This window comes from Pleurodeles waltl, chromosome 6 (genome assembly GCF_031143425.1).
Source record: "Pleurodeles waltl isolate 20211129_DDA chromosome 6, aPleWal1.hap1.20221129, whole genome shotgun sequence".
Classification (NCBI taxonomy): domain Eukaryota; kingdom Metazoa; phylum Chordata; class Amphibia; order Caudata; family Salamandridae; genus Pleurodeles; species Pleurodeles waltl.
Window position 1 is genome coordinate 603749878 of NC_090445.1, and position 25772 is coordinate 603775649.

The 25772-nt window shown below is 43.7% G+C and overlaps 1 protein-coding gene across 1 annotated transcript in view; it reads right to left on the reverse strand.

Moving 5' to 3' along the window:
• Positions 1-25772, reverse strand: part of LOC138302000 (protein FAM107B-like) — a 106620-nt gene that overhangs the window by 21197 nt on the left and 59651 nt on the right. The window contains exon 3 of the mRNA XM_069242428.1: positions 2036-2156. Coding sequence (XP_069098529.1) covers positions 2036-2156 — 121 coding nt within the window. The remainder of the gene's footprint in view (positions 1-2035; positions 2157-25772) is intronic.

Below are 25772 nucleotides of genomic sequence, written 5' to 3' on the forward strand. Positions count from 1 at the left end.
CATACAATGAGACTTGATCAATACAATTAGAGATCTACACAAGTTGCATTCACCCTGAGCTATGTTAAAATGCAGTTTTTTATGACAAATTGAGTTATGCACAAAAGCTTTACTATGACATTTTTTATTGTAATTTTCTTTATGGGAAGAGCTTGCAAAATGAATGTATGCACACTGGTAGACAAAAGGGTGACTCTTGTTGAGTCTGGTCCTAATGACACCACCCTTTGAGACTCCACTTTCTCTACCACCATCCATCATCCTCGCCCATCTTGTAGAATCCAAAGGTAAATTAGTCTCTCCAGGTGAAGAATATTTTAAATAATGCTAGATTTAAATTAGTATAACTTAGGTCTTAAATAGAATGTACCCAACTCCAAAACAGGGTAGGACCTATCTACAAGGAACAGCTACTTTCTCAAGATATGGTGACTCAGAAGCAGTCTTCCTGCATATGGTATGGAGATATACAGTTGTGCTTCACGTGGCTAACAATACAATGGTGCTAATATAGTGCAGTTACTATGTATCTTGAGCATTGCAAAATGCTAAATAAACTGTCAAAACTTGGGGGGTCATTACAACCCTGGCGGTCGGTGTTAAACCGGCGGTAGGACCGCCAACTGGCTGGCGGTCTTACTTTGTGGAATCATGACCATGGCGGTTACCGCCATGGTCATCCGCCGGTTCTCCGTTCCGCCCACTGGGCTGGAGACCTGGGTCTCCAGCCCAGCGGCCATCACAAAACCGCCGCCGGTATTTTGACCTGGCTTACCGCCGTGGATTTCCAGCAGTAGGAACCGCCATGAAATCCATGGCGGTAAGAACTAATTCCTTCCCTGGCACTGATAGGGGTCTCCCCCACACCCCAACCCCGACCCCGACTCCCTCCCCTACACCCCCCACCACCTGACCCCCGACATTACCTTACACATACACACCCGACACGCACGCAGGCACCACCAACACACATACACGTGCACACACTGACATACATGCCAACATCCACACACACAGTCAGACACGTACACCCACATTCAAACATACACGCACATATCCATTCAGACATACCCACAGACATACACGCACTCATTCCCAAAACACGCAACACCCCTGCAAGCATACACGCACTCACACCCCCCTACATACACAGATGCACACCCCCACGCACCCACACAACACACAACGCCCCCCCACCCCCCTCCCCTAACGGACGATCGCCTTACCTGTTCTGTCGATCCGCCGGGAGGGGATGGGAGCCATGGGTGCAGCTCCACCGACACCACACCGCCAACAGAACACCGCCCCGCAGAATCACAGGACGTGATTAGCTGGGCGGTGTTCTGTTGGCGTGGCGGTGGAGGTGAAGCAACCTACACTTCACCGCCGCCCGCAAGTATGGCTGTTGGCGGCTCTCCGTCGGAAAAACGACGGAGGGCAGCCAACGGTCATAATATGCCGAGCGGCAAACTACCTCTACTGGTGGTCTTCCGCACGGCGGTCCCTCGGCGGTCTTGTTAAAAGACCGGCGAGGTTGTAATGACCCCCTTAATTTCCTATTGATAAAATGTTAATTTATAAAAAAAATCCCTCATTCACTCAGCAGTCCTATATCCATTTTTTCACAGAGGTTTTGTAATCCCATACGTAAGCATGCCCATCTTTGACATGAAAGTTATCTGAGGAACAGAGAGCAAAATAATTTGATGTTGTCTTCAAGTAGGGAAGCCAGTATTACATTTCAGACACAATGCTTCCACAGTCAACAAAGTATCAACAGGAGCACATCTTCTCCATTTCACCCCCATCAGTCACATCAACAAAAATGCATGATAGTCAGATGTTTCTTTCGCAACAACGAACCATGAAGGGTGAACACTGACTCTTGTCCTGAATTTTCACGTTACTAGCAGTAGGCATTCCAGATGTTATAATTTTGATATTTAAGTGCAGTCATAGTACTCAGTTACAATGAAATTAAATGTATCTATATTACCACTCTATTAAGACTCATCCACCTTGTGGGAGTACATACCTCCGATGAGTGAGGAGGAGTTCCCTATGCAGCTCTCTGTGACTCTTTGAATCTTTCACCGGGTTCAGGAGCTTCCGAGGCTTGATACATTCATCACCTCCAGTCTCCGAACTTCCACGCTCTGCCTCAGGAAATAACCATGGCCAACAGCAGTTAAATAGGTGGCTGAAAGCACAATACTGTTCTTCACACCAAAGAGAAGAATATTGAGGAACGTATTTAGGAATGCTAGACACAAAATGTCAGTGCTTAACAAAGAGCCTCCACCACAAAATGTGAACATTGCGGCCAGTCAATAAGATATTTTTCAAACTCTGTTAATTTGTAAATATTGCAGCTAGTACATGAGGTATTTTTCAGTCTCTGTTAACATGTGAGCATTGCAGCTACTACGAGGTATTTTTCAGTCTCTGTTAACATGTGAGCATTGCAGCTAGTATATGAGGTATTTTTCAGTCTCTGTTAACATGTAAACATTGCAGTAAATAGATGAGATATGTTTCAGTTAACATGCAAACACTGCAGCTGGAAGATGAGACACTTTTCAAGCTGTTAACATGTAAACAATGCAGCTGTGCAAGAGGGTGAAGTAAGATATTAAAGAGGATGCTATCACTGAAGTCTATAGAAGTGTATAAGATTTCTGAGGTTGAGGGGCTAAGCAGGGAATCCAGTTCCTGATGCTGAGGCTGATGGTGATGAGAGGTTAAGGTTTGCCAAGCGGGTGCTTCCATAAAGGAGACAGGTCACTGGCTGGAGGTTGGTCAGGTATGATAATAGGATGATAATGAAGTAAATTCACCTTTTGGTTGATTTATTTATTCATTTATACATTTCCATAGAAGTTTTGTAAAACTCTACATTTCACCTAGGCTAAATTACAGTACTGCAACAACACAAACAATGTTACGAAAGTTATGGCAACATGCAATATAGAGTCCAGTCAATTACAAAGACCTGGCAATCTTCAGTCACTCTCAAGGCCATGTAAGAATGTTTGCAAACTATGGGTTTCAGAAAGGTACTGACCTGAAGGTACAAGCTTCCATTTGGATATGTTGACGGAAGCAATATCAAAGTGTATGGCCGAGGACTCCACAAGATTTTCCACCATCCTTTTTCCACCACCAGGAATCCTTCTGTATCAAGGCAGCCCGATGGGTGAATTGTATACTAGTAAAGGCAAGTTGCTTGCTATATCATGAATTGGTAACAGTGTATTCTAATGCGACCTTGTGAAACACACACTGCTTGCGCCCAATGCACTCATCCAGCCAATGCAAGCTTAGCAGCATTAGATAAATTTGTTGGTTGCAACCCATCTTGTTGTTTTTAGCAGCCTTAAATATAGGAAATTGCCAGAATTCAGAATATGGGGAAAATTGCTTTGTGGACTTTGCTGTGCTTTGTCATGGATATTTCTAGGCTAGTGTCACGCACCCCATTCTCTTTATGCATTCTTTATACATTTGGAGACAGACCACATTTGGGGAGTTGGTTCTGATTTGCTAGTATGGAGACAACACACTTTTAGTAGGATACATTCAGTACTTAATTTGTAAATAAAAACGTGCCGCTGCCCAAAGCTCTCCTTTGAAACTCCCGGCTGCTGCAATTAAATGTGCAAGCATGGAATACTGAGACTGCATAATCCTGAAGCCATATCAGGGCTCCTTAACCCATATACAGCCACTCCCTTCCCCTTCAGCTCACATTTGCACCTGTCTGCTTTCTCCCTTTGTTGCGCTTTCTCGTTTTTCTCTTCCTCCGTCTTTCCTATATGTGTCTTTTTCTCTCAGTAAATGCTTGAGGCAGAAAAATAATTGCCTGCCCTCAAAACTAAGTGCTGGGGCCAGCACCGGAAACCACCAGCTCAAATTAAGCCTTGGGTACATAACATGCTGTTTCCCCCAGCTAGTTCTTGACCAGTGTCTTGCCAAACTGATGTATTTCCCATTCACTTACAAATCACAAATCAACCCACTTAACCTCATATTCATCTTCAAAGGAAACAGTTGGCCTATCTTGTATTCATCATTCTCCAATCACGCTCATATACACATGAAGAATACGCCACACTGTGTCCCTGCCTCTTCCACTAGCACAAACCCGCTCATCTCCAGAGACAAATAAACTGATTCCTTCTTATCTACCTTTACATGGAGCATAAAAACATCAATCCACCTTTTCAACAACTTCAACAACATTCTGCCCCAAACACACGTCCCTCTCCAAATATTTACCTGCTCAGCAACCAGTATCCAGACATTGATTTCTCTTGATGTCCAAGACGTGAAAGTTGGTATGAAGTCTCATCAATTGCTCCTCTCCCTCTCTACTCTCATAGATGCACCCCAGCCTTTCTTTAAGTCCCTACATTGAGATGTCTAGTTCTATATCCAATGCCTCCCACTCCACATCTCCTATGGCTAAGCTGATTTCCAATCTTAAATCTTTGAATCTGCCTTGTCTTTAAAAGGCTCTCCCTGTAACTTTCCACTGATACTTTAACCGCCCCCCTCGAGTCAGGTTTCAGGGCTGTTCACTCCACAGATTCACAGATTCAGTATTCACCTGTGGCTTCAACATGTCTTCACAATCAATTGTCGTCTATTGTCAAACTCCTCTGTTAGATTGAACAATCAGAAGTACTCGATACTGCTAAGCATGCTTTCCTTTTTTATTATAGGAACAGCTATGGGTGGTGAAGTTCAACCTCTCCAATCACTCTTTCTTATTTCCATATGGTGGACTGTCTTAAGCAAATGCTGGTGTCATAAACAAGTGCCAACTCATGGCAGCAACTCACAGTCATCCTACATAACTGTTTTCTACTTCAATATAGCGACTAAAGCTCTTGTTCAAACGATTCAGCAATAATCCTTTTTCAGAATTCTACCCCATCATACCCAAATTAGCCCATGCTACATGAAATATGTGTCTTGATAATGACCCTGATACTCACTCGGGTTGAAAAGCCGTTGAAGAATACGGCAATTGAAACAAACTCCTAATGGACTGATGTGGTGTCTGCGTTTTCATGACCCAAACATTGCTAACTTATCATAACTATTGCTGTTTCATTGCTGCTTGTATTCCACACACTTTTCACTTTTAAAACCTTCAGTCACTGTGTGATCACCTGAGCGCTGAACATGGTTTTTGAAGCAGCAAACATGTTCATACATGTAATTCCTATTTGTTCCCGATAGGCAAAGGTCTGCCTGGTGTCCATGTCCACATCATGTCACCACGAACTAAGTAGGGAACTCAGAGCCCGCTTACTGGCCTCCAAATCCAAGTCAAAACAGAAGATTTACAATGCAGTGCCAGAACCGTTGTTACTGAAGATACATCACAGATAAGATGAGTTTTTTTTAGGATCCTGTCCTGATGAAGACCGCGCAAAATATGTAATCCTACTTGTAAAACGTCGAAATGCGCAGAGTCAAGGAATGCTGGGGAGTGCACTATGCCACTTACTGAACTTGAACAAAATGATTGCCAATTAATGGATCATTTAGTTGCAAAGTAGTCATAAGCACGTCCAGTGAGCAAACAAAGACTGATTTTGAGATAGTAATTTTCAACAACAAGACTGCATACCCTATCACTGGTCATTATTTTGTAGGTGTTATTTTAAAAAAAATCTTGATTCTTCCTGCTGGAATAACTTGTCACAATCACACTTGAGTGTTATTTGGTTGTCAGGAATTGGTCTTGAAATGCATTAACAAACATTGATCATGTACATTTGTTTTTGTTCAGGCGAACATCTACATTGAGAGAGGGTATTTAAAAATGTGTTTGGAAAAACAAAACTGACGCAAAAAGCATGTGTGTGAGCATTGGATATTTTCTTGAAATAGTTAGTAGTGATTGATAGCGGAGTGGGGATCTCTTTTGTTTTGTAATGGGTTGTTACCTGGCCACCCTCTCCCGTATTTTAGTTGAACATCACATATTGGAATTAGTACAGCAATGGTTGAACCCACAGCATTTAGCGTAGATTTCCTTATTAAGAAAGTTACTGTTGTTTTTTTAATTCAATAGTCTGTTCTCTGATAAATAATGAATCAAGTAGTAACGAGATCCACAACACCCAGAATCTCTCTTATCACTCTGTTTGAACAGTCTTTCCCGTGAGTGCAGCATCACCATTTGCTTTTTAGTGAGGAAATTGTGTCATCTGAAGATAAAGAAGACAAGAACACAGAGAACATTCCCAGAAGAGGAGACTGTCCTGGTGCCATGAGTATGTTGGGGGCCATTGAGGAGAAGAAAGACAATGAGTCTTATTTATGACCTTTCTAATGAAATGGTTACTCAAGTTGTCACAAAGCTCTTGGGAAGGATCAATAGCTTATTAGCAATTCCCAGTGGGAACTGCTTGTGAAGGAATTCTGGAGGCATCCTTGCTGATGTTAGGCTTTCCCTCAATTCAGAAAGTGGTGAAAGGCTTTCTGGTTTGCCATTCGTGTGGTCAATTAAACATACAGTATTTATTAATAAGTGATGCTTTGGTAAACCTGGAGACATCTTTTCTGAGACTAATTATTCTCCTATTTGTGTTTACTGGGATGGTAGTGTTATGTGCTAACACAAGCCCACTATTGTATAGTACAAGCACCCATGGGGGAGTTGATAAATGGACTAGAAGAAGGTGAAGGTGCTGTAAAAATATAAATGTCAAATTTCTTCCTTTTTTATGTAAGCACATGCATATTTCCTAGCTGCTTCACTTGGCCAATCCGTAACTGTATAATAAATGCAACCAAAAAGTGGGCTGTCCAAGAATAGGGTCCTACACCAACACATTGGGTTGAGATGGCTGCACAATGAGGGGTTGGCCATAGTCAGTTGCTGCCTTTATATCCTCACAGGGTTTCTGATATTCTGCAGTTCTTATTACTTTCCTGAGCAGTTTTTTGGGTGTCAGGGATGTTAGTAGAACAGCTATGGTCCCATAGTTGGCCACAAAGATCATGTAGTACCTAGTGACACCTAAAAGGCTCACACTTGTGTCTGTGTTGTGGGGACTTCCCAATACAACATTGACTGCACCTAGATTTCAACAGGTAAATCATTGTATTGCCAACCTGATAAACAAGGTAGAACTGGACATATGGCACCTGGTAGCCTTGATAGTTTGTTTAACCAATACCTGCTTTAGCTGTTTTAGGTGTTCCTCTGATGAATTGCTGAAGACAGCAATATTATCCAGGTAGGCCACAAGACTTCTCAAGTATCTACAACACGCAGTGACCAAGTGCTGAAAAGTGTCAGGAGCATTCTTCAGCCCGAACTGCATCACCCTAAAATGGTACAAGCTCTTTTACATGGAGAGCACAGGTGATCACCACATTGAGAGTGAGATACATCATCCAAAACATCATCCAAAACACAAGTTCATCGACCCTTGAGTAGGAGCCAAAACCACTGCTCTGGTCCATGGATTGCAGGAGCACTCAATCACTCCCAGGTCCAAATTATTGGGAAACTGCCTTAATGTATTTCTGGACCTGGTCTGCTATCATATAGGTCTTCCTTTTTCACTGGCAAGCTCTCCCCATGTCTAGGTCATGAACACAGACAGGTGTCGATCCTGAGGTCAGAGAGAATAGATGAACCAAAGATACAAACAATTTCCTAGCATTCTCCTTGCTGTCTATGAGTCAGATTGGGGCAATTCTTCCCTAAATACAAAAGCGTTTTTCTCATCAATGTGTGAAGGGGCAACAGGTCTCACTGTCCTCCTCAACCTCTTATGCCATTGCCAGAATGTTCACTGTGTAATTCCTTCTGTGGTTTGGTGTGTACCTGTTCACGCTGAATGCCCTACTAGATAGTTACCATCAGACCCTTTCTGAACACCTTGTATATTCACACAATTTGCCCTCCAGGATTCAGGGACTAGTAGGCTTCAGCCCATTCAGCACCTCCTAATTTTCTTGGTACTCACTCAGTATCACTTTCTGCTTCTCTCCTTCATTAGCTATTGGCTAGTATGAAGATTTTGTCTTTACCTTTTCAATGTATTGTGCCATCAGGTTTCTGAGGTGAATCACATAATCCACTGGATCCCATACAAGGGACTCAGGAATTCCTTCCCTGCCCCAATAGGACCAAGCCCAGTAGACCACAGACAAGATGTTCAACATGAAGGTAAAAGGAACTGATCCTTTTGTGGAATCTCTGAGTACACAAATAGGAGACATGCCAGGAGAAGACTGTACTGCCTTCTGAAGATCTCAGGTAAAGGGACTTGTTAAAACATTTCAACACCCAGTAGTATGGAGGTGGCACATTAAGTTGAAGTGGTCACATCAGCTCACTGCAATATCTTTCTCATATGTGAGGAGATGAAATATGTTCCTCTGGCAGAAACCACCATCCTAGAAAATTCAACTCTCAAAAGGATCTCAAAGAGTGCCAATGCTACTTACTTACCTGTTGAGCTCACCAGCGGTACCACCTCTATGTACGTGGTGTCAGGGCCCATTACCACCAAGATAAGGCTGATTCACATGGGGGAATCAAAGGATCCAACTGTGTCATTCCCCCAAAACTGTAACTGCACATCTAGTCCTGGTAATGGCTTCAACTTTGTTGCAGGCTTACCTCCAGGCTTACCATAACCTGGGCAAACTGAACAGCTTCTACAGAAACGCTATGTATTCCAGCACATACCTGGCTAACAGAAAAGAAGGTCTAACATGGCTTTGGGCTTTTGGATGCCTAAGTGTTTCACTAAAGGATTCTCATGGGCCAGTGATAGTAGAAAATTCCTGTGTACTTAAACAACCAACAGACTCTTGGTGGTCCGCGACTCAAATTATGACAGGCTCGCTGAACAGCAGTCTGTTTTCCCACATTATAAAGTGTTTACGAACCACTCCTTTGCTGACCTGTTCCTAGGTTTCTTTCTGTAGTCTCACAAAAGTAGGAATTTTAGCTTTCTTATGCCAAGTGCAACTCCTCCTGAATGGTCCTCCAACAACTACCAAGCCCTACAGCTCTGGCAGCAACTCAGATGGTCCCTCTGGGTCCTCATCCTCTTCCCTGTCTGGAACAGGAGTGATGTCAGGAATAAGACCATGTGCGGTCTAGGTCCCGCCCGAAACTCCGCTGCGCGGCTCTGCAGCGCTTTCTGCGCACCACTTGTCATCCCCTCTTGCTCCAAAGGTGGCCATCAGCATTGTCTGCCCTGTCGCAAAGCTCATAGAGCTGCAGGTTCAGGACATTGGTGGACAAGATGCACTTATCAGTGCTATTCCATGAAGGGACTACAATTCCCATGTTTTTAGAGGCCTCAGCCATCTTGGGGTGTGGCAGGCCTATAAAGCCCAGCCACACCCAAGCACGTTGCTCACTATTTTTAAGACTTCGATGCAGTCAGACCTCGTGGGGGATTCTCTGAAGAAGAGCAGAGTTCCTGCATGGCAGAGTGGCATCCGATCGAAGTATTCTTGTTTCCATGGTGAATTCAAAAACGAGTAGGTCGTACTTGTATCAGTAAGGCCTTGATGACTTCAATTTTGGAGGAAGTCATTACTTCAAGGTGTAAAGCGATCTTGGCACGACAATTCAGGCGCTACAGTCCACAGGTGTAAAGCGCTCTTGGCACGGCAATTCCAGCGGTTCAGTCCATAGGTGTAAAGCGCTGTTGGCACGACAATTCAGGGACTTCTGTCCACAGAGCAAAAGTGCTCTTGGCACGGTAGTTTAGGCGCCTCAGTCCACAGTTGTAAAGCGCTCTTGGCACGGCAATTCCAGCGCTGCAGTCCACAGATGTAAAGCGCTCTTGGCATGACAATTCAGGCGCTTCAGTCCACAGATGTAAAAGCGCTCTTGGCATGGCAGTTTAGGCGCTTCAGTCCACAGGTGTAAAGCGCTCTTGGCACAGCAATTCAAGCGCTTCAGTCCACAGATGTAAAGCGCTCTTGGCAGTGCAATTCAAGCGCTTCAGTTCACAGAGGAACAGCGCTATTGGCACGGCAATTAAAGCACTTCAATCCACAGGTGTAAAAGGCTCTTGGTACAACAATCAAAGTGATTCAGGCCACATGAGTAAAGCGCCCTCTTAGCATAACGAGTATAGCTCTTCGGGCAAGACAAGAAAAAGCGCTTTCTGGTGTCATAAGTAAAGTGCTTCAAGTTCAATGAGTAAAAACTTTTCGCCCTTTATAGTTGTGAATGTAAAGTATTTCTGGAGATAAGCAAATCATAGTTTTCATTGTTTTTTTGGAAAGCATAATCTGTGAAAAGCATATTTAATTGTTTGAGATTTTCTAGGTCATGATCAAAAGTTTATGTTATGAATGCATAGATGTTACAGGATTGATATTCTGTGTATAATCATAGTCCAAAGCTCTTGCCATCTCTTGTTTCTGAGGTCATAGTTTATTCTTGTTCCATGATGATCATAGTCTAAAGCTCTAGCCATCTCTTGGTTCTGAGGTTGTAGTTTATTCTTGTTCCATGATTCAAAGAAGGGGCTTTGCCCTCATTTCAAAAGGGGTCTCCATCAGATATCGGAGACGCATTTGAGTCAAGAGTCTATTGATGAGTTATATTTCTATGAATGAGTAAATGCATATTTTGTTCTAACCTTTTCTTTTCAGATCTCTCTCCCTGCTGTTCCCTACCCTAATTCCCTTCCCCCCGACTGGCTTCATCATAACTCTGTGCTATAATAGCTTTCTGAGTTGGTGACGCCGGAAGTTGGGCCTTTTGTTCAGCAACATGCAGATCCCAAGGAAAGGACATTGTGACAAGTGATGAGTGCCACAGACATTGCCTTCTCAGAGCCTACCCCAGTCCACTCATTACCCTTCTCTGGTTCTTGCATCCCTGGGGAGTTCACACTCTTCACCTGAGACCCACGTGCTGCCTGTGCCCTGGTAATTTAGCTAATGTGGTGCAAACCATGCATGCTTCTGGCCCTGGGATTAATGCAGGCACAACCAAGTCATTACAAAAAAAGGTATCCAGCACCATATTTGTCTTGCTCCCCTACATTAACCTTGGCTGTCTTGCTATTGGCTACTACTTCAGTCTTGGCAATAATGTACTCTATATCATCTCCAATGGGCGCTAGGCCAATGCAGTTGGCAAAAGGAAGAATCATTTCAGGTTTGAGATATTTATTCTGATATTCAGGCGTGTGTTCCTTCTGTAAGCACCAGTGATCCTTGGAGCAGGAACCTTCCTCCCACTGATACCTGCCCCCAGTCCAAGGCCGAAGGACATTGGAAGTAATGTGCTCTGAACACTTACCTGTGATTTTCATTACTCCTCATCCATTTCTTCCAAATCCTAGACCTTACATTCATGAGGCCGTAAGCCTCCTCAAGACAGATAACCCTCATTTAAGTAGTTGGGGAAAAAACACTTTATTTAAAACTCTAGCCTTTTTTCCCCATTCTTCCTTTCGACCTATACCTGCAGACACCTATACTAAAACAAAGACGATATAGCATCTTGGCTTCTTTATTGTTTTACAGGACGGGAAAATTAAAGTGAAGAAGACTGGGGCAAGGAAGATTTGGATGAGGAGCAATGAAGGTTACCAACAGGTAATCAGAACACTGTCTCCTCACCCATCTTCTGCAAACCAGTCCATACGTCCATGTGGATATAACAGAGCTCAAGAGAGGGACACAATATGAACTCTAGGACGCACAAGGATAGAATGAACATACTGAGAAAAGAATTTGTATAATGAGGAAACTTTCAGAACTTCAGTTAAAGTGAACTATCTATGCTTTGAGAAGCATCTAAACATCCAAAAGTATTGGAACAAGCACAAGTTGCAGCTTTGATGATCTATTCCAAAGGAACTCCACTCGTTTCCTCCCAGGAATAAACAGCATCTCTTGCACATATGCCTTGAATAATTGTAAGTATTTCTTTACCACTGACAACATAAACCTGAGAAATAGCTATCCTCATCCATTTACAGAAGTCCCTCATTATGAGTTATGTCTTTATTCTGATGGGGCAGCTACTGGCCCTACCAGAATTATGAGATCCACAGGAATACCGCTGATCACTTAACTTTACCCAGAGATATCAGTGGGGAAAATACAGCCCATTTACCCAGCCACTCATAATTAGGGTCTCAGGTTGGATGTTGAAGATTTATTTTCCTTAGCAGGTACACAAAATTAAATAAACAATCATTCAGACAAATGAAAATCCTTTTTGTTCTCAATAAATTGAAAGAGCTGTATGGCCCATGTTCAGGAAAAATCACTGACAATATTATTTACTGAGAAATGTGAAAGTGGGAAGTTGCCCTGGGAAGAAAGCCTGAACCGTGTCTTAAAATAACTCTAGAAGAATTTTCAAACAAGGAGTAATAACCAAACGATTAAACTCTTTCAATATATGAGCTGATGTGACGACTATAAGAAAAGCTATTTTGGCTGAAAACCTCTATAAAATGACTCAAACCATGGGGGGCACTAGAAGTATCCCTGGAAGGTAAAGAATAATGAATTACATATAAGGATAGCCTACAAGGCACAGCTCTCAACTAGCTCTCTGCCGGAGAAAGCAACTCTACAGAATATCCATTTTGGATCAAATTTAGTAGCCACTCATCTTGTTCTGGAGGAATTCATACTTTGTAGTATGATTGAATTCAACCTTCCCCTTGTTCTACTGTTATATAGGCAGGATTTTGAGGTTTATTGTTCTTGCTGTTGAATCTGGGACAGAGATTACCCAGCAAGTACAGACCCAGGCTTAGCAACAAAAAGGATGGCTATTCTCCGGAACTTCCCTTGAAATCTTGCACTAGACAAAATATCTTGACCAGAGAAGATGAGGTCGGAATGGGTTCAGAATCTTTTGATCATCTGTTGCTTTCTGGCGCAATTGTTTGAGTTCAGGGCCATATAATGTAGGTCCCAGAAATGGCAAATGATTATCTTTGACTTCCATCTAAGTTCCATAATTTAGCCATAGGTGGTTCTTGCTGCAACTGAGGCACCTGTTGCTGGGAGCAGTAAGAGGTCACAGGCTATGTCCAAAATGAAGATCCTCTTACTGCTGCAAAATGAAGATCCTTTGAGCAGCCACCATGTTTCATATGGCTGCTTAACAAACTCCTTTTTTGAAAAATAAAACTTTTTTTATTTGTTCTGTTTGGGACAGCCAAGCTTTTTCTGGTGGCCCTGATCAGGAAACACTTGTCGGACTGTCCACTCTAAATAGTGCAGATGGTCTGAAGTACTAAGACTGATGACCCAAACTATGTCAGGCTGCAGGTTTCCGTTGATAGAACTCGAAGGAGCACCACTGGTAGGAACATGCTCACCAACCCAACTCTAAACAGAGTAGGCGTACTGGTGGTTTGGCGGACAGGGTGCAGAGCCACCAAACTTTAAATCTCTTGGGTAGCCTTGAGTATCAGGGTCCGTTTGCCAGATGTCCATTTCTTCTAGTTTGAGTGCTACGGGCTCTCTCCGGTCCCAGTCCCCACAGTTAGCATGCTGTCTATAACAGGGGTAGCTAGCCCCAGTATCCCTAAAATATAAATCTTTCTTGTAATTCCCATCCTGGTGCCACTTACAGCAAGTTACAACTTTGGGTGTGCAAGAAAACGCCTACTGTACCTTACTATACATCTACTCTATTACTATTTACATTGGGTTCCAGAGTAGCGTGCTACTCTGAGTAAACAGCGTTAACACCTCATCAGGGGTATTAAATGCTATCAAAATGCAATTCCAATACAACACCTTATCTTTCTAATTTCTGTCCTAGTCTACACCCCGGGGACACACTAAGGCCCTCATTACAACCCTGGAGGTCGGTGTTAAAGCGGCATTAATACCACCAACAGGCCAGCAGTGAAAAAACTGGGATTATGTCCCTGGCAGTAACCTCCATCAAAGACCGCCACTTTAGCACACCGACCGCCAGGGTGGTAACGGCCGCTGAGCTAGAGACTTCGGTCTCCAGCCCGGTGGCCATCACAATCCCACCCTCCCACATCATCCCCCATACCTGAGCAAAGGGCTGAAGTCTGCATAAGCAGCTGTAGCGAAGCGTTTGGCAATCAGCATACAGTCGGGGTTCTCTTGCCGGAATCTCCCTCTAACATGTAAGGGACAAGGAAGTGTTTTTATAATAAAACAGCTGATGTTCTGAGAAAATGTCCCTACGTGAGGATGTGTGTTTTTCTACGAATGTCAGAGACAAAACTTGTACCACGTTCATCGGCAACCTATCTTACTAAAGCCTTGAAAGAAGCACAGAGTGAGCAAGAATGTCTTGTTTGAGAACGCAGTGCTGGCCTAGGCAAAAACAGCTAGATAGAGTGAAATAAAACAAGACCGCAAAAGTGGCTTTTGTAAGAATAATAATAAAATATATCTAGATTAAAGTGCACAGCAGCAGGCCTAGTATGTTAAAATAACGTGCATGGAGCTATACTAAAATGGCTACACAACACCCTCCCCTTATCGGTTGAAAGTGGTTCAAAGCCTAAATATATGTACAAGCTTCTAAAACTTAACCTAAGATATACATGTAAAAAATGTCAATAATGACAAGTTAAAGGGACAAAAGAGCATATATAAAAGGAAAACTTTAAATGTTAACATGTGGCTTAAAAAGGACCGAATTTCAAGAGTCAGAGTTATTTTTAGAATGTCCAATCGAGTCCGGGACAATGTAAGAAAGGAAATCTTCCACTTCGGCAGGTGTCAAAGTAGGAAAGGCATCGCCGAGGAAGACCAAGGAGCAGTCGTGTTCCATAGCCTGAGCCAAGGCAGCAGCATTCCGCGGTGTGCCCAATGATGAGTTAAGAGTCGTATCCTCCAAGAAGGGCAACTCATAAGCGGCTCCCCGTAGCAAACACACCCTCAACGCGCATGTCTGGTAATGAGCCCTCAGCGAGAACATCAACAGATCAGTGTCCAATGAAAGCAAGTGCTGCGTAGAAAGACAAACTTCCAGTGCATGTCCGAAAGAGCACCAAGGACACCAAAACACTGGGTGCACACAATGCAAAACCTGTCTGAATGACAGAGACCAGTCCCACTCCAATTCCTGCAGGAGTGTTGCTCCAAAGTACTGTATCATGCATTCAAGACACAGCTGCGCTGATGGGAGCACTCTTATTTCTCCTTGTTACGGCGGGACAGCCATTGCGCAGGAAAAGTAGCAACAGCAAAATGCCAACTATTATAGCCAAAGTTATTGGAAATCCCCGGAAAATACTGGAGAATATTGAGTGGATGGCTGATGGTAATAAACCGAATATGGAGGAGAAGGTGTAAATGAAACCAGAACCAACAGCCTTAAAGAAATGTGCGATTCTAGTAGTACTGGATGTATTAAATATTCGTCCCACGAGTTCACCAAAGTGTCTCGGAAAGTTGGTAGTTAAAAGGGACTGTATCTCTGCTGACGACCTTGCCACTTAAAGTGCGAAGGTCTCGCTGGCAGATGTGAGGGCCAGATGTTTTTGAAACAGTAAAGCTTTGAGTCTGCTCAACTTGTCAAAATTCACATTAGAAGTAGCAATGTGAGGCCAATGTCAGCTACCTCTTTTATTCTAGTGGGAGGAAAAAGTTTGTTCCCGCAGCATGTAACAATCTCAGAGACCGAAACAACATAAACTATTCCGGCTCGTATCCCACAACAGTCTTCACCATTGAGGACATAGCTGCCGTTTGAAAGCACCCGGAACGTAGGTCTAATCAAGGGGACTGAAACTCCCTTCAGATAATAAGCCAAATGTGCAGAAGACGCATAACACGCCTCATGCAAGGATAGCTGTTTACAAACTATTGAATGGCTGACAGAAGTCCCGCATTTACTACCGCTAAGAAAGACTTCTTTTATGCCACTGAGACATTTGTACGAGAAGGGTAGCTCCCACACCTCATGGATATAGCTATCTCCCAGCCTTTCAAATCTGCGTACCAGAATGTGTTTTAAACAGGAGGTGAATTGTAGAGTTGAAATAGGCAGATTAACGACTCTGTGTATTAAGCACTCAGCAGATGGTATTTCAGCCAGAGTAAAATGCAACTTTTCTAACATTTCGATGTTTAGCATGACATAAGTCACTTCTTTCTTAGCCATTTGTTGTTGTTGTCGTGTTAAATTAAATGTAGAAAATATTTCCCTTGCGTTGCCAGGGAACACGATCCGTCTTTAGTGTTTAAAGTGTCCAACCCATCTGCATAATGGACCTTAGTTGACTCTGTTAATGGTGTAAGGAAGACATATCTGTTTGTATGATGTCTATAGCAGAAGAGACAATGTTATTTAAGGTGTATATCCGGTCGGACAGGGTATTAATCCCATTATCTACAACAGCTAATGCTTTCTGTAAGTTTTCTTGGTCAATTTGCCTTAACCAGGCAGCGGCTTCCTGTTGGTAAAGCTTCCAAATTTCATTATATACTTCATATAAGAAGCGCTTTCTGTGTTGTTTTCTCGGGCCTAACAGGAAGTCCTGTAAGTCGGTGTTATTAGACAGGAGACTGAGGCGTTCTCTAACCGCATCTAGTGAGGAACTCTTTAACCATTGCCGGCATAGTTTCCCTACACTGTATGTTGTTACTATACCCGCATGTTCGGATGATATATAGCGAGGGTCCGGCCTGCTAGTTCTAAACACCCTGTGGAGTTTATAAAATGTTTATGACACCCATTGGTATCTATTGGCCACAATAACCACCCGCCAGCACGTTACAGTGAAGCATTAAACGTGCCGTTCTGGACCCATTCACCGAAATGATCTTCAGTTGCATTTATATATTTTTGCCATTTATAACAAAAAATTAGGTGTAGGAATACTGGCCATGTTCAATTCCTTAATCTTTGCTGAGCCTAAACAACTTGTTTGTTGGAGTTTCATTTAAAAATATCATTTGAACAGGTATCAGGCATGCTCCAAACAAAGCTTCCTTCCCCCGTATTTGCCAATGTCTAGTTCCCCACACACTTTTTAAGCCAATCGACTTCAGCCAATATTCATAGCCTTCTGTAGTCAACCGGGAAACAAAGGAATCCAAATAATAAATTTCGTATTTGTCAATAGTATGCGTACGTTTACCATAGGTGGTAATTTAAAATAATATGACTCAGCATTTTTAACATCGTGCCCAGAAAAATATGTAAACTTTCCAGAATATGTTTTAGAACTCCATTGTAGTGGAGTTCAACAATGCTCCCATTGTGTGTAATTAAAAACAGTCTTTTGGGTACTTGCTCTGTGGATGAAATGGTGCCCATAATAATTGTAGCAAAATATATCACCATAATTCTCTTTAGATTGATAAACATCTTAGTTTTCAAAGACAGTATAATACTGCAATTCAGTCATCATAGAGGCCCTCATTCTGACCTTGGCGGTCTTTTCGCAAGACCGCTGAGTTACCGCCGCGGTGAAGACCGCCGACCGCGGCGGTGTGCCGCTGTGCGCATTCTGACCGCTGGGAGCGTTCCGCCGGAAAACCGCCAGCAGCCACACTGGCGGTCGGCGGGAAAGTGGAGACTGGTCAACCTCCACCGCCACGCCAGCAGAACACCGCCCACAGAATTACGACCCACATTTCTGTGTGGCGGTCTTCTGTTGGCGGTCTTCTGTTGGCGGTCACCTCCCCATGGCTCCCGTCGCCTCCCGGAGGACCAACGCACAAGGTAAGTTGATCGTCCGTGAGGGGAGGGGGTGGGGGGGTGTTGTGTGATGTGGGCGTGCATGGGGGTGTGCGTGTGAGTGTGTAGAGGGGGTGTGTGAGTGCGTGTATGCGGGCGGGGGGTGCTGCTGTGTCTATGGGTAATGTGTGCTGTTCGGCAGGTGCGCGTGTCTGCATGTATGTGTGCGGGTATGTGTCCCCGTTGTGTATGTGTGTGTAGGGGGGTGTGTATATGTGCATGTTGGGGGTGTGTGCATGTCGGGGTACATGTATGTGCATGTCGGGGTGGGGGTGGGGAGGGGGTTCGTACCACCTCTGGGGGGTGGCAGGGGGGTGGAGGGTGTGGGGGGAGGACTCGGGTGGGTAGTGGGGGGTGGGGGAGACCCCTATCAGTGCCAGGGAAGGAATTCCCTGGCCCCGATAGTGCTTACCGCCATGGTTCGCACGGCGGTTCCCGCCCGCAAGAAACCGCGGCGGTAGGCAGGGTCATAATACCCTTGGCGGTCTTGGGACGACCGCCGGGCCGGAGTGCGCAAACTCCAGCCCCGCGGTCATGACCGCCGTGGCGGTCAGAGTGGAGAAGTAGCGGTCGGTCGCGGCGGGGACCGCCGCGGTCAGAATGCCATTTTTAATACCGCCGGTCTGTTCGCGGTCCGACCGCCGTCTCTCTGCCGACCGCCAGGGTCAGAATGAGGGCCAGAATCAACTGTTTTCACATTCCAATCATCAGAAACAACTCCGGGTTTTATTATATCATTCATTGAAAGTTTAAACACATATGGTATTTGAATGAGCTCTGTGGGGCCATATATAGCAAATGTTACTTTATCCCAAACAATTTATATGGCAGAAATGTGTTCACAAAAGACAAGTCTCTGCGGACCTTGTGAGAAGAAAAATTTGGTTTTAGGACCTCATCCACCAGTTCAACGGTTGATTTTTCAGGAAGAAAATGACCATGTATTAATAAAAAGAACGTTATGACAAACCCAATCCAAAGTAGGAAGGCTAGTACAGTCAAGGAAAGCCACAGATAGCTCCATGGAAGAATAAAGTAAGTGGTTTTAAGCCAGTTCATCAGCTTACATGTTTTTGACAGTTCAGGTGTCGAAGAGGCGAATGAGTCCGAAACGTTATCGTTGATGTTGGCAAAGTATCCAGAGCGAGCAAAAAAAAAGAGGTTTACCCAAAAACCCTACCTGACCTGGGTAAGGAAACGTATATACATTAAACATTGGTTATAAGGCTGGGATGAATTACTAATATTTTCTAACAAGCAAAATACTGAATACTTTCTTTGAAAAATTATTTCTTTATCAAATTAAATTTTATCCAATCACATAGGGCAAAGAGAATCACCAATGAGACATATTGTCCCTATTACATAAAACAAATGAAACTCACAAAGAACACAGAAAAAACATTTCTATCATATCAAATACAAAATACACAAACAACAGATATAATCAACAATACATTCTGGAAATTGTCCCAATTAAATCTCCTCCTTTGGGGGTAGTGGTACACAACAAGCTTAAAGGTGTAATCCACTTTCTAGCAATGGTTGTGGTGTGAGCAAGTGCTAAGCCCAGATCAATTACTTCCTGGGGTTTCCTGCACTGTCCGATATACTTCTATGTGGTCAATTATGTTTTTTTACCCAACCCTACCGCAATCCACATGGTGTCCACACACAGGGTTGGGTAAAAAAACATAATTGACCCCATAGAAGTATATCGGACAGTGCAGGAGAGGTGTCAGTGTTGCTGCTTACAACTTGTAGAGGAACTTCTTGACCAGTAGTGAGAGGGATTTGGGAACTACTGGCTGTTCCTTTTGGTCGACTGTGCAGGTGTAGTTTGACATTGTCAATAGAGACAAAGCGATTTTCTTTGCCACCTGCCAACAGTGGTAGAATGATAGTTTTGCTACCGTGTGTTCCCAAAACTGGGACTGGTGCACGATAGGAAGGGTTAAATTCCTTTTTTACAGCAACCTTTTCACATACTAGATCCCCAACTTTTGGAATCCAACCTGTAGGCGTTACAGGTCCATCCTTAATTCCTCGTCACGGAACTGTTGCAAATCCTGTAAGACATTGACATGTTCATTTATGTCAAGGGGTGTTTCTGCCACCTCTACGCCAGGACCATGAAGATCTAGAACATACACTTAAATTCCGAAAAGGCACTCATATGAAGTACGACCCCCCAGGGACCTTCTAGGCAGATTATTAAGTGCTCTCTGGACTCCATACAGGTGGTTAAACCAACTACGACCCATACCTAAGACTCTGGCTGTTAAGGATTGCTTTAAATCACGGTTTAATCACTTCACAACACTATTTCCCTCAGGATGAAATGGAGACGAGTACTGGAGTTAGACCCCGAACGAAGGCATGGCATCTCTGAATGTCCTTGAGGCGAAAGCAGGGCCCTGGTCCAAGTGGAAAGCTGCAACTGCAATTGTACTGATAAAGACTCGCAAATCTTTAATAACAGTCCAAGCGTCAACTGAGCATTGTGGCTACACCCATAGAAATCTGGAGCAAGAGTCAACAGTGACTAAGATGTATTTGTATGCACTGTCCGGTGTTAGGGGACCGCAATGGTCCAAGTACACACATTGTAAAGGTTTGATGGAAATTAGGAGGGGTGTCTGCGGTGTGCGCTTGGCAGTGGAAACTTTAATTTGTTGGCAGATGTCACAACAAAGGACATACTGCTTGGCCTCTTTGTATACGCCTGGCCACTAAAAACGGGCCTGTAACAATGATATTGTAGCCGCCACGCCAGCATGGGCAGATGCTGCCCCCCATACGCTGCTTTAATCAACTCTGGTCTTAGATCTTTATTGGGAGTTTCTCAAAACTCTACGTCTTGTATCTTAGCCTCAGCGTTTAGGCAGCCTCCCATGCAGTAGGAATATTTAGCAGGAAATGCTTTTGGATAGGGCGTACCATCAGCAGAAGCTTTCACGGCAGCCCATATGTCTTCATCCAGTTTTGCAGCTAAGCGAGTTACTGCAGCAACACTGGCCGTAGCAACCTCTGACTTTGCGGCTTCATCAGCCAGTGTATTTCCAGCAACGTGTATTCCAACACGCTGGTGTCCAAGTGTATGCACAACATGGACGTTTGGCAGCGTGTCCTTTAGATTCGCTACTTTCTCCCACAGAAGTCTGTGTTTAATGGTGTTATCTTTAGAGTCTCTGAACCCATTCTGACGCCAGTAATGCATGTATTCATTGAAGGACTGGACACAATAGTAAGAATCACAAACAATCAGCGTCAGCTGTGCAGGATCCATATGATCTAGTGCCATCACCAGAGCCTTTAGCTCTGCTAGCTGTGCAATCCCCTAGGGTTTGCGTGAATGTATGTTGGGGACAAAATTTATTATCCTCCATTTAGCCACTTACGACTGCGTAAGCAGCGGAGTATGGATGCTTTGTGCCAATTGCAGGTTGTGCAGAGCCATCAGTGTACATGACTCTTTGATACTGGTCAATAGGCAGTGTGTTTGCAGGAACTGGGTATTCTAATTCATATTGCAAAAATTCTTGAGTTTGTAATTTTGGGTCAAAAATGTAGTCTACATCACTGGCTGTCACAGTTGTGGCCCATTGCATCCAACATGGATGTAATGCTTTAGCGTTTGGAACGCTGGCTTTAGTGACAGCCTCAAGGGCTGGGATTGGGCAGACGGCGTTAATGCGTTTGCCCTGAGCTAGAGGTCTTTCTTTAATGACAGCAATCTGTACAGCAGTGAGAATTTTCTCAGTGGGAGCAAAGCATTGTGTGATTTGTATGCAATCGTGACTGTCTCACCGTCATTAAAAGTTACATAGGTGAAACCGATGGCACCAGCAATTACTCTGATGACCAAGGGTGTTTTATTGTCCCTTGTGTGTAAATGTTGTGCTGCAAGCATATCTGTCTACTGGTCTCTGAGAATGCGTGTGTGTTCGACTGTCCAAAATGTACTTGAAAAGTCATGACGTATTCAGTCATATAAAGGTTTTATGCATGTTACATAATCAGGAAAGTATGTTCTGCCAAAATTTAGGAAAGCCAATAGAGATTGGAGTTTTTTAATTGTGTTTGGAGGTTGTAACTGAGCACATTTTTCTAAGGATTTTGGCGCTAGGCTCTTTCCTTCACTCAATAGCTCATATCCCCAAAACAGGACGCTGAGGAAGGGTATTTTTGTTTTTTTAAAGTTGAATTTGTAGCCAAATTCAGCAAATCCCACAACAATGTGGGCTACCCGCCTTAAATGTTGCAGCAATTTATCGTCCGTGAGGTAAATATCGGTTACATAGGACAATGCTGGATTCTCCCTCTAACGTGTAAGGGACAAGGAAGTGTTCTTATAATAAAACAACTGATGTTCTGAGAAAATGTCCCTATGTGAGGATGTGTGTTTTTTTACGAATGTCAGAGCCAAAACTTGTACCACGTTCATCGGCAACCTATCTTACTACAGCCTTGAAAAGCGCACAGAGTGAGCAAGAATGTCTTGTTTGAGAACGCAGTGCTGGCCTAGGCAAAAATAGCTAGATAGAGTGAAATAAAACAAGACCGTAAAAGTGGCTATTGTAAGAATAATAATAAAATATGTCTAGGTTTATGTGCGCAGCGGCAGGCCTAGTATGTTAAAATAATGTGCATGGACCTATAACGAAAATGGCTGCACAACAGAACCAGCCAGTTGGGAGTTCTTCTCCTCGGTGGTCCTGAGACTATACTGCTCAAGTATAGGTATCTAACCACTTGTCAGTCAACACTGTAAGTTTCACTGATTCGCCTTATGTTAAATCAGACAAGTATTGCCTGAGTGGGGTGGAGCATTCCTTTTTGAGTCAGTCTATGCCATTAACTGGTTAGAAGAATGAATATCCTTTAACAATATTCCTCTCACCGACTCATCCCAATCAAACAACATCTCATACATCTAGGGTTCTCATAGAATATCTGAAGATACTACGGTAGCTTCAGCCCAACTCATCTGATAAGTGCTTCGTTCACTCACTCTTATTTAATTTGATCAGCTTCCAATCTCTCAATGACTGTTGTTCCTACTATGGGCAAGCAACTTATTAAAGTGGCTGTAGTTTCTATACTGCAATCCAGCGGTTCTTCTTTTCTAAGTCTATCAGTAGCTCTTTCTCCAATTCTCTTTTTCTTGTCTTTCTGTCTCCTTATCCTGTCTTTCCCTTTCCCTCTCCTGCCTCACTCTTTACCTTTTCTCTCTTTTAGGGCACATTCCTCCAATTTTCCCTTCTTCATTCCTCTTGTTCTGATCAATTAATCTCAGCTTGTTCCTCTCGCACTACCAATTTTATTTTCCTCTTTTTTAGCTTTCTAAAGGATCAACTGTAGCATGAGGGCCTCAGCTAGACTTAACCAACCCAGGAGGATGATTCCTGGAACTGGTGACAGGTTCACCCTTGAGGTCAAGCAAAAGGGTTGTTTTGGGGAAAATACAGAAAGCAACCTTGGGAATACTGTAGGCATATTTCTATGGAGAACCTGTAGTGTGTGGGTTGTGATAGCCTGATAACAGTGTTGTCTTCTTGGATCATTTCCATAGTATCCCACACAAACTCCATCAGCAGCTTTCTTCCCATTATTCAGTTTTTCTGTCTGGCTCTTAGTAATGTCACAAGAATTTCCCTAAACGTGCATTTGGAGTCCTCTAACCCCTTATTCAAACAAATTTCCCATAACTGGTCTAGACACATGGCGTAGAGGACAGAATGCAATAATAGAAAGCATTTGAGCTTTATAAAAAATAAAAAATACTTTATTGCACCAGCTACATAGTACAACACAAATAGAGTAAGCAAAGGAACATAGGGTTCTGAGGTGCTACAGAAAAGGCAATAGCAATCTATGAAGGCAAATTACAGGTGCAGGCTCACAGTGGGAAGTGCAAGCAGGTTACTGTGTCTACAACCTGCAGATCAGTCTCTCAACCGTGCCCAGTGTCTTAGCAGTTAGAACTTAGGCCCTAAGCCCCAGTTCTAAGCCCTGATTTTTCATGTGCCATTATTCAGTTAGCTCTTACTTCCTCCAACACAAGTTTCGTTGGATATGATGAATAAATGTGGCCCTGCCTTCTCTCCTGGTGCTGTTAGTAGAGCAGCAGATGGCAGAGAGATTCAGGGGTCTGAGTGGGTCAAAGGTCATGGGATGTGCCAGCACACATCACAGACTGTAGGGGTACAGCACTTGGAATGCAGCTGAAATGCAGTTCTGTTTCTCTTCTTCAGTGCAGGACAGCAGGTTCACATGGAGGTTGTGGCCCAACACTCCAGCATGCTAGTCAGCTCCTGCAACATCCCTCAAGCCAGTCTGCCCTTTTGGACTGTTCCCTCTTCCAGGACAACATGCCTGCGCTTCTCCTCCTGCAGGGATGACCTCCACTTCCCTGTCTTAGCATGAAAGGTAAACTGCTTTCTAAAGAAGACCAACAACGTCCCTACAAAAAGCACTATCAGGCGTTCAGGTGATGTCCCTTAAACTCTGGGGGAATGGCTGTAAGCAACACCATCTCTGGATCTTAAGAGGTTCCTTGACGCTCTGCGGAGTGTCACCTCTTCAGTTAGTGAGAAGTCCTGGAACCATAAAGGTTTCAATCTTTCTCTTATAGTCCTTTTCCAGACAGAGGATGTTGATTTCACTGTCACTGTTCTAGCACAGGTTTGAGATGGTTCACTCAGTTTTTTCAACTCTCTTCTCTACAGCAGGTGCAGTCTTTGTCTTTAGGTGATGGCCCCACAGCAAGGAGTGAGGAGTGATGTCTCCCGGGACAGCATTCAAAACAAGAGTACAGTAAGTAAAGTCCTCACATCTGACAGCTATCAGCCTTTTGGATGAGCACCTCAGAGAAAGAGAGACAAAGGGCAGCCCTTGCAAATGTTCATGTTGCATTTACAAAGGTGACAGCTACTTCCACCTTCCCACACCCTCCTTCTCTCCTAATGGGAAAGCTCAGGAAGCACAAATCATGCAGGATGCTGCTGAAAGGCTGCTGCTACATTTTTATAGTAAGCCCTGCCGCCATCCTCAAACAGCTTAGTGTCTGGTGTTTCACAGAAGCTTCCGCAATGTCAGCAAAGAAACTTTGCTCTACTGGGAGGCTGTTGCCCAGCCTCAGACTTATGGCGTGCTTTATCGTGGACAATCCAAAATGGATGCCACAGTCTCATGACCACAGACTCACATGCCATGCACATTTATAACAGCAGCCACCCGATCCTCCTTGCAAATATGCCATAGAGATTAGTAATACCAGTCATCAGATATCCCTTGCAAACAGAACAAACAGTGAGTATGTCATTCCACTCATTGCACTCTAGTGAACTTTCGAAAGCAAGGTCAGATTCAGAAAAATAATTCTGCCACCACTGCTAAGAGTGTGTGAGCCAGTAATTGAGAGTAGTCCCATATAAAGAGGAAGTCACATTTGGTGTGCCTCCTCCAAAGCACAGAGTCCCACCCTGGTCCTTGGTCGCTTTACACATACAACCTCAGTGTGTATGCATGACTGTTGCACATAATGAGCACTAAAACTCAAAAATACCATGGATACGTGCAATTGGGTCCATGCTGACAAACCCATGCAGGGGACATTCCCATCCCAACAAATAGGCAGAGGAATACCTCCTCAAATAGGTGTCCAGGCGGCAATGCTAATCCAAGTGCATGGTCACGTTTGCAGGCAGCTCAATAACTTTTTACAGCAGACAGATTGTCACCATGGAATCAACAAGTGTCTTTCCTTCTCAGTTGTCATCTAATTCATTCCAGGAATTAAAGTATCCTAGAACCAGTAACAATTATGGTTTTGGATTCATGTGTATTTGCAAGTTCACCAACAAAGTTAGCATTGTATCAGAGAGGACAGTAAATAATTACTACAGCAATGGTTTCATTAGGTGTAGGAGAACATTGGGCAAATTAAGTTTCAAACAAAGGACAGGTAAGGGTGTGACAAATGTCAATTGCCAATTTTACTGAACATTACAGCCACCAAACCACCAATCTATAAGCCACAGAATGC